At 37.1% G+C, this 16,093-nt stretch overlaps 2 protein-coding genes across 4 annotated transcripts; both read right to left on the reverse strand.

The window, feature by feature from the left end:
- Window positions 1-594: 594 nt before the first annotated feature.
- On the reverse strand, window positions 595-10,595 carry LOC117790186. 3 transcript variants are annotated; one of them, XM_034629513.1, is made up of 7 exons: window positions 10,468-10,595; window positions 4,089-4,585; window positions 2,973-3,187; window positions 2,282-2,849; window positions 1,602-2,221; window positions 1,399-1,545; window positions 595-1,338 (listed from the first exon to the last, which is right to left on the reverse strand). In XM_034629513.1, exons 2-7 carry the CDS (start codon window positions 4,433-4,435, stop codon window positions 1,220-1,222), a joined length of 2,016 nt encoding a protein of 671 aa, XP_034485404.1. In that variant the 5' UTR covers window positions 4,436-4,585; window positions 10,468-10,595; the 3' UTR covers window positions 595-1,219. The 3 variants fall into 3 exon arrangements, with proteins under 3 accessions (XP_034485404.1, XP_034485403.1, XP_034485405.1); XM_034629512.1 differs by having other exon boundaries at window positions 10,480-10,594; XM_034629514.1 differs by lacking the exon at window positions 10,468-10,595 and adding an exon at window positions 10,382-10,400.
- Window positions 10,596-10,872: 277 nt separating this feature from the next.
- On the reverse strand, window positions 10,873-15,650 carry LOC117791557 (transmembrane protein 26). Its single transcript, XM_034631342.1, has 8 exons — window positions 15,457-15,650; window positions 14,505-15,047; window positions 14,401-14,447; window positions 14,235-14,339; window positions 13,971-14,169; window positions 11,723-11,797; window positions 11,351-11,542; window positions 10,873-11,295 (listed from the first exon to the last, which is right to left on the reverse strand). Exons 1-8 carry the CDS (start codon window positions 15,648-15,650, stop codon window positions 11,103-11,105), a joined length of 1,548 nt encoding a protein of 515 aa, XP_034487233.1. The 3' UTR covers window positions 10,873-11,102.
- Between the last annotated feature and the right edge of the window lie 443 nt (window positions 15,651-16,093).

The following is a 16,093-nucleotide window of genomic DNA, read 5'->3' on the forward strand; positions in this document are numbered from 1 at the left end:
AGCCAATCAACATTTGATTTTAAACATAATTATTTGTTTTAACTTATGTAATTTTAGTTTGGGTTTTAAGTCCTCATTTTGTATACCTCATTAGTAGAGTGGCAACTATGTATGTAACTAAATTTAAAATATTAAAGAATTATAATCCTATATTTTAGTTGACTTCACATAAATCGAAATGAGAAATACAAGAAAAAGGCAAATGTATTTTTTATGTAATTTATATGCATGAGAAATCTAAAATATTATTATTATGTATTATGATTGTATGTAGGAACTAAGATGTCATATACATACAAACAAAAATAGATATACACATCCATACATATATACAGATATATATATGTGTATTTGTAGGTTCGTGTTAAAGTTTTCGGTGCAAATAATTTGGCATAAAAACCAGGAATTAGCGCGGCTACAGAGTCTAATAAAATGTAATCTATATTGATGAAAATGGGTGAAAAGCAACCTTAACTATTTGAAAATTCTATGATAAATGAAAACAGAAAAAGAAACAGAAACATATTAAAACTAAGTTATGACAACAAAACATACGACACAATCCGCATTTTTATTTATAAAATCGCAAACGTCTGTTCTTTATATACATATGTATATATGATTGTAAGTATTTATTGTTTATTTTGTCATCTTTAGTAACTTTCAGTACTTTACAGGTTGGTATAAAATATGTTATGGGTAAATTCAATATCTTGTAATATCATGTAAATTCCCAAATCAGTTGCATTCGCTGGTAACATTTAACAGCGGTGTTCATACAAATATGTCCGTGTTATAACTATATACTATTTATGCTTATATACTGTGTATAACTGTATTACAAATGATCACATTACAATTAACTGAAATAATGATCACAATTGAAAATCGTAAAGTATTTAATTATTATTATTAATATCAAAATCTAAATATATTTGTTCAATTAATAACTAAATGGCATGCTTAAACGCATCTTTCTGAGTGTATGAGAGTTTGTATCATAAAATGAACAAAGCTGAATTGTTAATCTATTTTTATGAACATTCTACAACATAGTTATATGCTATGCACCTTAACAAACAAATGATAATAATGAAGAACAAATTGAAAATATTTCATAGTTAGGTACGCATAATTATCGGTGCAACTTTCAGTTGCTAGCTTATTCACATATCGATTCCATTTAATGAGGTCCAGTAATTGACGTGACACAAACAGCTCAGCATACCTTCTTAATCATCTTCACTAGCTCCTTGTACAGTATACAATCTCGACTCCGTGGCTTGCAGATCTCTCGATGATCCAGTCGAATGCCGCAGACGTCACCAAAACCAGGATCTGTAGCAGAGATTTTAAAATAGTTAATTACAAATATTTTGACAGTTAGTTGACACTCACCTGCCGAATCCACGCCCACAATGCGCAGATAGAGCACCGACATCAATGTGAGAGCTGTCTCCACAAAGCTAAAGACCTCGATCTTCAGATGGCCCAAATGATAAAGCGCCGCAAAGCGTCGATGCAAATCCAGCAAATACTTATTGTCTACAAGATCAGAGTATTTCAGATTAATTAATTATTATTTCAATTGCAACTCTTACTCTTTTCTATCTCCAGCAGCTCGACGGAACGCGACAAAAGCGGCGCCTTGATGGAGGCCAAATGGGAGCCACGATGCGGCACCGAGTAGAAGAAACAACCGCGAGCCGAGCGCCAAAGTGGCCTCATGGCTGGACGACCGCATTCCCAGGCATCGACAATTAGCTGCTTGATGAACAGGCCGCCCTTGGAGTGGCCCACATAGATGATGGGATGACCATGGCCAACACGTTGCTGAATCAGCAGCTCGGCCATTTCCCGTGAGCGCTGGATGAGACTGGAGCGGGGTTCCTTGTTCTTCCACAGCGGACGCCAAAGATACTGATCAGTTGTGTAGTTCACGGCAATCACTCGAACACCTGGACAGTCCAAGGGCAACCAGTCACCGGGCCAGCACTTGGAGTAGTTGGGATCATTTGGAGATGGCTTGTTTTTTTTGCCAGCTGACTTTCGGGGCGTCTCCGCATTGGAGCTATCATTGTCCTCGGCCTGCAACATTGACTCCAGCTCAGCCTGCAACTGTCGGTTGTTGTCGTGCATGCGCAGACGGAATGTGGGGAAACTATACTCGATTCCCTCGCAAATCTGAATATCCTCCGGCTCACCACAGACATAGGCAAAGCTGTAAGAGAATGATTATCATAATAAGTTGTGAACAGGAACATTTCTGACTTCTACTCACTCTTCGGCACTGTCATCATCGGAAGCACTGAGGCAATAAGGCTGTGCATCCATGGCTGTTTGAAGCTGTGCCTGCTGCCAGCCAGCGCCGACTTCCTCGGCAGACACCTCCAACATCCGTTTGCCGGTGGTAAACTTGGCGCGTTTCTCCCGCGGCGCCGGATGAATCGCCGCACTGCGAGAATGACGTGGACGCTTTGGAGGACGCACTGGTGGTCGAGGCGGACGATCGAACTCCACGGGACGGCGTTCGTTCTGCCAGAGTCCCTGCTTCCAGGTGTTCACCAGCGAACCATGGAGACCGTGTATCAGCACAATGTCCGCTCGGATTGGTGTGCCCGCTGGCGGCTCGGCAAGAATGTTGAGAGTGCAGCAGGCGGAGGAGGGTGAGCTGCAGATGCTGTAGACGGGCGGACCCTGCAACGGTGTGCCAGGTGTTGTGGGCATTGTGGGCGTTATGGGTGTGGTCGGTGTACTTATTGTCGTCAGCGTATCGGGCAGACTTTCCAAGCCATCTTGGGATTTGCGCAATTTAAGCAAATTGAGCAAAGGCCCCAGACGATTGGAAACTGTCAATGAAAAGATTTGAGAATTCACTGATGAATATTTCACATAAAACGCTGTGGGATTTGTCATGAGCATGAAGTTGATACTGGTGATGTTGTTAGTTCTAGTTCACATCTAAGACTTACCCTGCACGCAGGAAAGATTCAGCGATATGGTATTGGCAGCAAATGCCACCAAATTGGTCAGTGCCTGACGACTTGAGCCCAAAGTCTGCAGCACACGCAACACGCGCACATCTCGAATGCCTTTGATGCCACGTGCCACACCGTTCGCCAGCGGAAGCACCAGACGCACCAGGATGCCAAAGATAACACGCATGCTGCCGCTGTTGTTGCTGCCCCTAGACAAAAATAAAGAAAGATACAACTTATCAGTTGCTATCAATTAGCTATCAATTTGAAGCAGGGATCGCAACTCTTATAAGTTTTCAAATAAAAATAAATACCCTCTACTCTTAATTTAAAAAATTCAACATAAGTGTTACTTAGTAACTTTTAGATAGAATTTGAAATAGCATATTAAGTGATGTCGAAATACATCGATTAATCGATGCGTTTTTAAACTAATTTAAATTCCAAATTGGAAAATTCAATTTTTTCCCATCACTGTTTATATTTTTCCATAAGAGTCAAGGAAAATGACTCTTTTTCCAAAAATTAAAAGGATTAAGAACTTGGTCAAATCCTCACCGATATCCTTGCGGAATGTCAATATTTTTATTATTTGGCCTGTAATTTGATTCGGCATCAAAAATAAAAAATTCATTTTTTCCCCATCACTGTTTATATTTTTTCATACTTTTCCCTTGACGCTTTTTCCAAAAATTCAAAGGATCATAACTTGATCAAATTCTCACCGATTTCCTTGCAGAATATCAATATTTTTATCATTTGGCCTCTAATTTGAATCGGCATCAAAATTAAAAAATTCACTTTTTTTCCATCACTGACTATTTTTAAAACTATTTTTTGAAACTATATCAAAACTTTAAACAGTTATAACTTTGTCAAATCTTAACCGATTTGCTTCCGGAATGTCGATTTTAACGTTATTTGCCCCCTAATTTGATTTTGCATCAAAATTGGAAAATTTAATATTTTTTTCGATCACTGTCGATTTTTTTCCGCCTTGAAAAAAAAAGGTTTTTTGAAAACTCAACTTATTCATAATACCTTCTTTAATACAAATTTATACTATATATATTGTATACTAGATAAACTATATTTTAATTGTTTACTTACGGTTCCATTAATGCCTCCGCGCTGGAGGAGCGCACCAGTTCACTGATGGCCTGCTCCTCCTCCTGGCGATCCAATTCCAGCTCGTTTTCCTTATGATTCATGATCGGATGATCCATGGAAGTTGGATCTGTGTTTGGCAGCGCATTGTTTGCCATGTGATTAACCTCTTCGGCGATTCTCATCATCGCAATGTCGCAGACGTAATGCTCATCGATTGGTTGCAGCAATAAGCCCTCTTTGTTGCTGTTGTTGTTATTGTTGTTGCTCTTGTTTTTGGCTTCTTTGTGTGTAAGCCCCGTCTTGTTACAGTCACTGGGCTCGTTGCAGTTATCGGCTCGTGTCAGCATTGCAGTCTGCCAATGTTTCCACTTCTTCCCTCTGTTATTTGCAAGATAAAGATATTGTTGTTGTTGTTGCTGCTGCTGCTGCTGTTGCCACTGGCTGATTGCCAATTAGCACTAATTCAACATGTTGCTGGCCCACAAACAATGCGCTAACTGCAAGACAACAAATGTGAATATACTCTTTTAGTCTCTCTTTAATATTCGAATCAGTGAGGGAGAGGGAAGGTAGACACGTGCCAATGTCAATGCCGTTTGTCTCGCGTCTATATTTATTATGGTTTATGCAGCTTCCTTTTTTATTTTAATATAATTGTGCCGCTTGCCAGACCCAAAAAGAAACGTCGTATTAAATCACGCATACGACTTGTGGGCCAAACAACCAGTTGAATGTTTACCTTTAGTTATTACACAAACGATATTCAGTTTCTATTTTATTTGTTTTGTTAACAAAATGTTCATTAACACACTGCGATTGAAATTTCTGAACTAGACAGAAAGTAGCCAAGTTAAATGATACAAAACATCTAAACCCAACGGCCTTTAGCCCTGTCCCGATGTTACCGAGCTGTAAGCTTGACAGACAAGAATCTCATTACGTTATATATATTTAAATATCACGCATACGACCTGCAAGCCGCAAGTCATTCACATTTTTTGTATGATTTGTTTTCTGAAATCCTCTTAGATATTCGTAACTCGCTAGCGACGTCAGAACCTGCTGCATAATAACAACGGTTTGCGTTGATTTTTAAGCTACTCGGTTGCGGTAAATGGCAAACGACATAAGGTTCAAGTTGAGGGTCGTTGAATGTCGCAACAAATGTCGAAAAGGCCGCCGCTTGTTGCATGCCATGTGTGGCAGGCAGAAAGCAAAACAACAATAAGAGCTTTGTTTATGCAGCAACTGTTAGTTGCTATTTATAGCTTAAGTATTGTGCACTAACTGTACAGTTTGCACCACCCAACCACCCAACCACCTAACCACATATCAAATGAATGACAATCGCATGACAAATGCAATTACAAAAGCCTCATTGGGGAGATGAAATGTCAGTATGCGACTATCATAATATGAGCAGTGACAATGATTGCTTTGAGTGGTGGAGTGGTTCAGTGCAGCAGTCAGCGAGCAGGTGGTTCGCCCAACCACCCACATTTGTGCATACACTGACCAAAACAGCTCGACTTACACTTGATTCACTTGGAGTACACAATGCAAAACAAATCAAAGTAAAACTATGCCTGGCACGAGGCCCAGCTGTGGCTACAGTTACGAGTACACACACGTTTGCGAGTGTGGCTCGGTGGTTGAGTGGTTACATTGACAAACACACTCATGCAAAACACTTATTCATACTATTCAATTGCAGTCGCAGTACTCATACAATTGTAGCAAGTGTGCTTCGAGTGTTTGTGGCAATGCGTCAAACACGTCAAAAGGCAACGTCGATTGCAATCAACTCTGGGCGGGGCAGTAATTTTTTTTCCTATTTTCTTTTCTTTTCGAATAGCCAATGAAAGACATTGATAACACATGAAAGGTTTCATCCGCTGCTATCGCGCCATCGTTTTCCATTTTTAATCGTTTTCTGGCGAAATCTTTGCCTCTGGCTAATTGGTTAACCCCTTTCTCTAGGCATTTGCTTTTTAAATTTTTATTGGCTACCACAATTAGGTTAGGCATGGTTAATAGTAAAATTTTCAAATCTATAATCAGCTACAGATTATTTAACATTTTTATTAATTGACGGGGGGCAGCTAAAAATTTGATTATTTATTTAATTAAATGAGATCAGGCAAAAAATCCGATTGTTGCAAATAAAATTTAATATTAACGATTAAATTAATGTGCTTAAAATTTAAATTAAAAACTGAAAGAATACAAAGAAAATGGGAACTGGGAAAACCCACGTTAAATTATTATAGAAAAATCGAAATATTATTTTTGTTATTATTTAATTATCTCTCAAATTACAAATTAGATTCTATATATAACTATTAAAATGTTTATCAGTGTAGGCGTTAGGGAAACTATTTTGATGATGTTGATATATACAAATGGCAAATGCTGAGATTAATGTGGCGCGTGCATTCTGATGACATTGTAATGAATAAAGAATACCTTGATTAGAATTCAACTCATTCACTTAACAACATCTTTTGTCCAGGGTATTTCACAATCTTTCTTCAACTCTATCAAATGTGAGCGTCTGATAAGCTTTGACTACACTGATCCAATTGCGCAGCTGGCACTTGACGACAATTAATTTTGGCAGATTCCATTTGAATTAAATGGTTGGATATGGAGCAAGATTCAATTAATTGACAAACAGCACAATAGAAAGCACTTGTTGTTGTGACTAAAAATAGAAGAAGTTCTCATTTCCCATTCACACTATTCCAGTCTAATCTAATTTTTTGGGGGGGCTATGAACTTTGGCGATTAAAAGCTTTAACAAATGTTATTCAAGTGAATGCACTTATTTCCTGGTTGATAGCGAGCAAACCTGATAGTAAAACTTAAGCGTTTGTGTTTATTATGCAGATATAAACTAAGTCTGTGTTTTGCATAAATAAATAGCGAATCAATGAGAATTGCTAATTAAATTGTGCAATAAGCTAATGGCAACATATGTAGTACAAGGTTTGTATAGTACTTTCAATACCCCGTTTAAAAATGAAAAATTGTCACAGTGTTCGTATATTCTCGATCAGCGTTAACCAAGGCGTCAATGACTGAGTGTTTCCCACTGTGAGGTCAACAACCTCAATTACAAATTATAGCGTCAGTTATATAGGGTATACACAAGGTATGCCCTAGTGAAGTAATTTCCAATTATACGTATAAGCTGATGCTGGACTGTCAGGCCCATTCATTTGGTGTTGGCAACGGGGCGTATACGTGCTTTGGCACTTTGCATCTACATATATTACTCATGCGACATGTGGACTTTGCACCTTCGTTATGACTTTGCCACTTTATCGTCGCTCGCAGTCGCAGTTGCCGGTGCAGTTGCATTTTTTTTATTGTTGCTGTCTTTTATCACAAAATACTGCGTAATAAGCCCACTGGGCAACTGCAATCGCAGGCAGTTAAACAATTAATTGAAAGCTCTGCCTTCTGCTATTTACTTGCTATATATTTTATGATGTTAAATAATTGTATTCAATTTACAATTTTTTGCATAATTGTTGGTCAACAAGCTGCTAAACATGTTAGCTGCAAATTGACATCGACACGAAAGGCAATGCCACTATGCCGTCCAACATGGTAATTGAAATGTCGCATGTGGCAGCCACGTGAGCGAAAAACGCTATATATGTGTATATATATTTATAATATATACGTAGATTGCATGCTACAATGGCCAACATATACACCTGGCTGCCTCGGATTTTGACACCCACATCAGTAGGCGTGAATTGTGCAATCAACTGGAACAATATCTCATCAAAATTAAAGCGCCATGGTAAACAAATTGTTGTGTCCGTGACATAGACACACATAACAGATGTATATTAGTGATACTAATTTATTCATACGCTTGGATTGTTTCTAATTACGACATCGTTAAATTGTATTTAAATAAGTTTACATGCACATACTTTTGTCAAACAATTTATAAATATATTCTACTCTATTCTATTCTATTTTATTCAATTGCAATTTATGCATCCATCATAGAGCTCAATGCGAATTTCCATATCAATTGACATTCAATTGAATCAATTCAAGCGATTCCCTGATAAGTAAAGTCACAGTCTATGACTAAGTTCCAATATAAAAATCAATATCTGTCTTTTTACAATTGCAACAAGTAATTGTTTCATTAAGCAGCTGTTTTTATTATTTTTAATTTCTTGCTCATTCAAGAGGTCAAACTCAAGGCATGAATACTCGAATATGTGGGCCATGTAAGGGCAATCGACTTTACGAGTACTCGAAAAAGGGAAATAAATTTACTTTAATATAAGCTACATATATTCATGGGAATATTAATATGAATTTTAATTCTTGAATAAATTTATAAAAATGCAAATATTGTTGTTGGCAAAACAAGCAATTGTAGGAGACAAAAATAGCAAAGATAAACGACGGGCGTATTAAACCAAATGAATACCCTTCAATTGCTTTGCTTATATTGTTGAATATACACAGAGGTGAATAATGTGACCATGGAAGTGCTGTAGCGAATACGAAATATAATTAAAATAGCATGGAGAAGCGATCAAAGTGAACATGGAAGGCATTTTGGTTAGTTGATTGTTTAATTTGAGTATAGATAAGAATAAAAGATAATTTGAAAATGCCGGCAAATAGTAAATTAGACAACATTATAATTTGTATTATTAAAAAAAAAGATGGATGATCTTAAACACTACAAAGTGTATAATTATGCTTTGGTCTCTGTGTCTAATTAAAGGGTATCTTCTACTACAAATTATCTCTTAATCGACTGTAAAGTTCTCACCTGTTGCAAACTTAACGCAATCATTGTATCGCATTATATTTGTTTAAAAGACATCTATAAAAATCATATAATTTTTGTCAATTTATTTATTTTATGTAGAAGTTGCCTAGCAACAAATCTTAAACGAGTTGTATAAAAAACCAGCCAGCAACGAAAAGAAACTGCTACACATGTTTATCTGTTGATATAAGTAAATATACATAAGCATGTATCTATAGGCCTTTTTCTACATACATATATATATATAGTTTATGCGCAACATCCGATCTTACGCATTATTTATTTATTTTGTATTTATATTCCATCTTGCCATCTACTTTGAGGAACAGAATCAGAACTCGCCGGGCCATGGTCAACTTAGATTAAAAAAAAAAACATCTGAATATTAAATAGAGTTGGTTTAGTCAGCTGATGTTTAAATTAGTTAAATGCCAAGTCTAATGGGCTTTGCATTTATACATACTGATTAATTTCCTAAGCGGTGTGACTCTGCAAACAACTCGACAATTTTCTTGTACAGCTGAGGCTTCTCCATCCAGCCCCAAGCCGGCTAAATTTAAGGAGTGTTAGAGAGCGAGAGAGCGAGTCATGGTATGTGTTGTAAAATGTCGTAATATGACAGCAAAGGCAGCAAGTGGTTGATGTCGACTTGGTAATACTTTTGGGGTTGGGGAGTTGTGGCTAAGGGTGAAGTTGGTGCTAGTTGGTGTAGACCAGGCTTTAACCTTCAGAATGCGTGATGAGCATCAACAAAGAACCAAGCAATGACAATGGCAATAACAATGGCACAAGAGCTAGAGAAATGAAATTATCATCGACCTGGGACTGGCATTATGTTTTTCTGTTTTTTTTTTTGTTTAACAGAAACGTGTTTTGCGTGCACGATATTTGTTTGCCTCCCTCCGAACAGCTGGACGACAACTCCACTATGCGACTATTTCATGCCACAGTGCAGGGCAATTGATTAGAAGCAACAGTAACAAAATAGTTGATATCAACTACAATTGTTATTCTATTGACTCGCACTGTGTTGTTGTCGTACTACTCTATTTAAAAACACACACATACCCATGCATACAGATACATGCGCATAATAAATTGGGTGTATTTGTTTGTTGCGGCTTTTGAGCTTTGTATTCAGAATTTAGGCACAAAACTGGCGAATTTTATTTGTATTTTTCAATTGATTTGTTGTTTTTTTGATATTGAAGCAGTTCAATTAAAACTTTAAACACCTGTTCGATTATCATTTGAATTTTATCAGCTCTCGAGTTGACAGTTGTTACAACAACAAATTGCATTAGCTTGTAGGCATTTCTGTTTATTGTTTTCGTTGTTGTTATTCTCTCCGCAACAACTAGAATATACGAAACATAGACTGCTGTTGCTGTTGTTGTTGCTTTCGCTGAGAGGGAGGCAAGGAAATCGAGAGTTCCCATATAAGATTTGAATAAGTCAGTGGACTCTATAAACTTACAAACATTATCAAATGTATGCATGTATGTATTTATGTATTATGTATATGTATACTGTGTGGTAGGCACAACAATAGCGCACACTCACACTTGCACTCACACTAGACTCAAACTCGACGAACAACAAAAAAGCTTTTTCCGCAGCGAAACCGACAAACAGCGCGTCTGCAGCGCTCGAACGCTCAACAGCAACTATTTGTTATTACAAATAGCGCGCGCACATATCTCTAGCTCACACACACACACACTCACAGAACACAACACACACACTTGCTCCCCTGCGATTATCTGTGAGTGTCAACAAAAGTTTTACGTTGCCAGCCGTTGCTAGGCTCAAGTTTTTTTTAAAAAGCTCAGAGCGCAATTGAAGAGAGCGCAATTGGGCGAGAAACAAAGAGCAGTTGTTACTAAGAGCATGCTGAAAGGTTGCCATATCATTTGAAAATTAAAGCGCCATTTTATTTAAATTTAATTTCGATTTTGTTTTCTTTTTAGCAAATACGCAAACATATGAAAATATATGTTTATGTTTACAAAATTTTCTGACCTCACAGTGGGTCACTCAAAAAAAACGACTGCTGGCCAATAAGAAATTGATTCTTTGACCAGTGTCTCAGCCAACATGTGATTGACTGTCACAAAAATATTTTTGTTAACCTAACGTTACATTCAGCGGAGTCCGCAACAAAATGCCGTTAGTTCCAATTGTCCGCTTTTTGCAGCTCACGAGGATGATGAAGAGGAATCCGAGCTGCTGTCACTGGAACTGGAGTCACTGCTATGGCCATGTTTGCGGCGTCGCGACTTCTTCTCATCAATAACCTCGTAACTGGGCAGCGTTGAGTTGCTCGACTCTGAGCTGCTGCTGCTCGAGGTGCTCGACTCTTCAATAACCGCCTCGATTTTTCGTGCTTTTCTATGGATATTTTAATAATTTGTTGAATATATTAATGCATAATTTTGTCATTTACTTTTTGTCTGCCTTTTCAGCGTTTTTGGCTCGTTTCTGTTTCTTGGCATTATTTAAATCGCAGTCGCTGGGTGAGCTGCTGCAGTTGCGTTTGGATTTCTTGCCCTTTTTGTCCTTGCCACCCGCCTTGGTCGAGTATAGATTCTGTGAGCTGGCAGTGGAGTAGCCCGTATCCTTACGCTTCCTCTTTTTTCTAGTTAAAGTATAAATGGAATAATTATATTTACTTTTGCGGAATCTACAATCAAAATGTATCTTCTAATTTTAACATTCTAGGCCTTTGAATCGATTTTTTGACAAATTGTCTTTAAATTATTTTATTTTTTTTCTGTAAAAAGTCGATTTCAACAATATTTTTTATCAGTGTACTTACTTGTCCTTTTTGTCTTTCTTCTTTTTGCTGTAGCTTGCTTCGGGCTCAACAAAATCTCTGTCTCTATCCTTGGCTCTAAGTTTAAAATTGATTAAAGGGGAAATATATATTTTTTTAATTACTACTGCCCAGGGAATCAAACCGAAACAAATAGATGTTAGATGGCTTAGAATCGAAAATATATCAAATTTTCTAGAAGATAAAAATTTAAATGCAGAATAAATAAGGAGGCCAAATCATGATCAAAATGACATTCCGCATGAAAATCGGTTAATTTTTGATAAAGTTATGAGAGATCAAAGTTTTTGAAAAAATGTCAAGGGGTAGGTATGGAAAATTGAATGTTAGAATCAAACCGAAACAAATAGATGTTAGATGGCTTAGAATCGAAAATATATCAAATTTTCTAGAAGATAAAAATTTAAATGCAGAATAAATAAGGAGGCCAAATCATGATCAAAATGACATTCCGCATGAAAATCGGTTAGTTTTTGATAAAGTTATGAGAGATCAAAGTTTTTGAAAAAATGTCAAGGGGTAGGTATGGAAAATTGAATGTTAGATGGCTTAGAATCGAAAAAATATCAAATTTTCTAGATGTTAATAACTTAAATGCAGAATTAATTTAGAGGCCAAATAATGATCAAAATGACATTCCGCTTGAAAATCGGTTAATTTTTGATAAAGTTATGAGAGATCAAAGATTTTGAAAAAATGGCTTAGAATCGAAAAAATATCAAATTTTCTAGATGTTAATAACTTAAATGCAGAATTAATTTAGAGGCCAAATAATGATCAAAATGACATTCCGCTTGAAAATCGGTTAATTTTTAATAAAGTTATGAGAAATCAAAGTTTTTGAAAAAATGTCAAGGGGTAGGTATGGAAAATTGAATGTTAGATGGCTTAGAATCGAAAAAATATCAAATTTTCTAGATGTTAATAACTTAAATGCAGAATTAATTTAGAGGCCAAATAATGATCAAAATGACATTCCGCTTGAAAATCGGTTAATTTTTAATAAAGTTATGAGAAATCAAAGTTTTTGAAAAAATGTCAAGGGTAGGTATGGAAAATTGAATGTTAGATGGCTTAGAATCGAAAAAATATCAAATTTTCTAGATGGTAATAACTTAAATGCAGAATTAATTAAGAGGCCAAATAATGATCAAAATGACATTCCGCTTGAAAATCGGTTAATTTTTAATAAAGTTATGAGAAATCAAAGTTTTTGAAAAAATGTCAAGGGGTAGGTATGGAAAATTGAATGTTAGATGGCTTAGAATCGAAAAAATATCAAATTTTCTAGATGGTAATAACTTAAATGCAGAATAAATAAGGAGGCCAAATCATGATCAAAATGACATTCCGCTTGAAAATCGGTTAATTTTTAATAAAGCTATGAGAGATCAAAGTTTTTGAAAAAATGTCAAGGGGTAGGTATGGAAAATTGAATGTTAGATGGCTTAGAATCAAAAAAATATCAAAATTTCTAGATGTTAATAACTTAAATGAAGAATAAATTTAGAGGCCAAATCATGATCAAAATGACATTCCGCTTGAAAATCGGTTAATTTTTAATAAAGCTATGAGAGATCAAAGTTTTTGAAAAAATGTCAAGGGGTAGGTATGGAAAATTGAATGTTAGATGGCTTAGAATCAAAAAAATATCAAAATTTCTAGATGTTAATAACTTAAATGAAGAATAAATTTAGAGGCCAAATAATGATCAAAATGACATTCCGCTTGAAAATCGGTTTATTTTTAATAAAGTTATGAGAGATCAAAGATTTTGAAAAAATGTCAAGGGGTAGGTATGGAAACTTGAATGTTAGATGGCTTAGAATCGAAAAAATATCAAATTTTCTAGACGTTAAAAATATAAATGCAGAATTAATAAAGAGGCCAAATAATGATCAAAATGACATTCCGCTTGAAAATCGGTTAATTTTTAATAAAGTTATGAGAAATCAAAGTTTTTGAAAAAATGTCAAGGGGTAGGTATGGAAAATTGAATGTTAGATGGCTTAGAATCGAAAAAAATCAAATTTTCTAGTTGTTAAAAATTTAAATGCAGAATTAATAAGGAGGCCAAATTATGATCAAAAAGATTTTCCGCTTGAAAATCGGTTCAGTTTTGATCAAGATATGACAGTTTGAAGTTGTTCAGTCTTCGGATTTAGCCACTTTACAAGTCAAAATTTTTATCCAGTTTTAGAAAGTTCCCTGCTAGTTACTGCCTACTCACTTCTTAATCTTCTTTTTGACATCGCCGCCACGTTCGTTGGATATCATATAAATGCTGTTCTGATCCGCATCATGAACTCGACGACGCGACTGATATTGACGAGCCTTGGCCATGCGACTCTCCCGGCGATTCTTCCAGAATTCAGCATTTACCACATACAGGCGATACAATTGTAGTATGATTACCAACGAGTTCTTGCCTGTTAACGGAATAAAGGGCTTTAGAACATTATTTTCTCAGATTATTTTGAATTGATTCACTCACAGGTGAAGAAGACATTCATATAATTGATGATCTTGTATTGAAATATAATCAGCAAGCGAAAGGTGAGAAAGGGAGCATCCTGTAATATGACATTAAGCACAATACCTGTGGAAAGATATGCGGATTACTTTAGCTTTGAAGATAAGAGTATTATCATAACCAGTACCCCAAACATCAATGCCGCAGCAGCAGTTCTGACAGCAGTCTGTGTGCCTGCAAAGAGAAGAGGAATTATATAATCTGATACTTCTGCTCCACTTATTCACTTACTCCTCCTTATGGTGAGAGCCACTGCCTCGCGGTCGCCTGCCCCTTGTGGCAGAGAGCACAATCGTAAACTGCATGAGACTCCAGGACCAAATGCCAAGCGTAAGGTAGACCAAAAAATCAATGCGTGCTATCGAATCATCTTTGTAGGAGTCAAAGAATTCTATAATATCCGCAGCGGTGCCAATATAAACCAAGAGCAATTGACTTAGCTGATCCCGTGTTAAGTCGCCTTTGGGTAGCAGCCAACGACCCACGATCAGGATGAGCATGAGGAACTGTTCGATGAGCGTGGTCCAAGTGTCGGGACTGATCACGGGCAGAGTGATGCCGGCATCATCGAGCAAATCAGCCACTGGTACCATGGCACTGCTGTTGGTCGGGCTGTGTGTGGTGGTGGTGGTGATGGCATTGCTGCTGTCGTTGCCACTGGCGGTGACCAGAGAAGCATTCATCGACAGCAGTCGTCGATCAATCTTGTCCAGTTCGAGCAGCCAAATGGCCGGCACAATGCTGCTCAGGTAGAGAAAGACCGAGGGGCAGAACCTGCAATTAACAAGGTGAGGGAAATGGGACATGACATGGAAGGCATCGCATTAAAGCGAATGGCCAAAACAAACAACAAGTCAAAGTGATGCGCCCCGCGACAAAAGGTAAACAACTAGTGAAAGACACAGACTAACAACCTGGTGCGTTTGGCAATGGCCCCCAAAGCGAAATTCCATTAAAGTTTTTACTACTAAAGCGTGTGTGGGTGGATTAAGCCTGGAGGAGTGGTCACTGCGGTTGTGAACTAGTATATGGTATTTGGGGTAGTTACGGACACGGGCACACACATTAAACACATGATTTCACTTTTAATTGAAAATCAAAACTCGAACATGACGTCAGCATCAGCCGACTTTTGTTTACATTGGCTTAAACAAAGTACGAGCATCAGGATATGCAGACTTACCAGCGCCACTCCTGCGTCTTCTTGATCATAATGGTGAAGATGCCCTCGAGCAGCAGCAGCAAAAGTGGTCCACATAGTGTCCAATAGAAGATATCCTTTTTGAATGTTGTGACCTGCCAAATGGCCAGCAAACTGTGAGCACTGAATATGATGCGCGTGAGAATGGCCTTAATCGTTGATATTATCTTGGCCATGATCACATCAACATCATCATCATTTGAGTCCCTAAATTAAACACCTTTAACTAATCGACTTTTTCTTAGGAGAAGCTACTCAGATGCTTAAAGCAGCCGCTAAACTTCTAATCGAACCGCACGCAGCGAAGTGCCAAACGCAACTAAATTGACTGACAGCAAAAATCGTAGGCCAAATGCTTTCATTAGATGTTTAAACGCTTTCTAAGAAATTAAGGACAACGCAGCAAATGGCGCGATACATAAACGCGAGTAATTGGTGAATGAACGTTGTGTTCGTCTCGTCTCGTCTCGTTGACACCAAATACTATGCGTATACGTAATATATAGTATGAATTTAAGAGATAGTATTTTCAGGTGCAGAAGCATTTCATCATGCATTCTAATAATTCATATTCTTATCAATCTTATCATCAATCAAATATGGTAAGCTATCATCAACT

This window comes from Drosophila innubila (genome assembly GCF_004354385.1).
Source record: "Drosophila innubila isolate TH190305 chromosome 3R unlocalized genomic scaffold, UK_Dinn_1.0 2_E_3R, whole genome shotgun sequence".
In the NCBI taxonomy this organism is placed as follows: Eukaryota; Metazoa; Arthropoda; class Insecta; order Diptera; family Drosophilidae; genus Drosophila; species Drosophila innubila.